The sequence below is a fragment of the Corapipo altera genome, unplaced genomic scaffold, assembly GCF_003945725.1.
Source record: "Corapipo altera isolate COAL_440 unplaced genomic scaffold, ASM394572v1 59716, whole genome shotgun sequence".
Taxonomy (NCBI): domain Eukaryota; kingdom Metazoa; phylum Chordata; class Aves; order Passeriformes; family Pipridae; genus Corapipo; species Corapipo altera.
The window spans coordinates 1-677 of NW_020888221.1; the positions used below are offsets into that span (position 1 = coordinate 1).

At 70.9% G+C, this 677-nt stretch overlaps 1 protein-coding gene across 1 annotated transcript in view; it reads right to left on the bottom strand.

Annotated features, from left to right (window-relative positions):
• Window positions 1-223: 223 nt before the first annotated feature.
• Window positions 224-677, bottom strand: part of NECTIN4 (nectin cell adhesion molecule 4) — a gene marked incomplete at both ends in the record, with an annotated part of 2357 nt that continues 1903 nt past the window's right edge. Inside the window, one exon of the mRNA XM_027633028.1 lies at window positions 224-514. Within this exon, the coding sequence (XP_027488829.1) occupies window positions 224-514 (291 nt within the window). The remainder of the gene's footprint in view (window positions 515-677) is intronic.

A 677-nucleotide genomic window follows, 5' to 3' on the forward strand; every position in this document is an offset into this window, starting at 1 on the left:
CCCCGTGTACCCAGTGCCCATCACTTCCCCTCTACCCCTACACACACCCCATGCCCCCAATACCCATCACATCCCCAACGCCTTCCACGTCCCCAAAACCCACCATATCCCCAACACCCTCCACGTCCCCACCACCCACCCTACCCCCATCACCCCCCACACCCCCACGTCCCACCCCTCACCCCCTCTGCCCTTTCCCCCCCCCGTTGCCCTGTGCCCGCACAGGCGACGCTGAGGGTGTGGGTGATCCTCTTCTCGTGGCGCAGCCCCGGGTGTGCCACCACGCAGGTGAGGCTCTTGCCGTTCATGCTGCGCCCGGGCACGAGGAAGAACTCGCTGGTGACGGAGGCGGAGCGGGCGTGGGCCGAGCGGCGCGTGGCGTTGGTGCCGCGCACCTCGGTCTCCCAGCGCACCGAGGGCACCGGGCTGCCCTCGGCCGTGCACGAGGCCGCCAGCGTGCGGCCCTGGCCCTCCTCCAGCGGCGGGCCCGGGTTCAGGATGGGCAGGGGAGGCACTGCCAAGGGAGGGGGAGAGGGGGGGGGGCCTGCGGCCAGTGCCCCCCCGCCCATCGCCTGACACGCTGTGCCCGTGGTCCACTGCCCTCCCAAAGTCTGCCATCCTAGAACCGTTGCCCCTTGTCCATCACCCCGTGCCCACCACCCTGTGCCCACCACCCC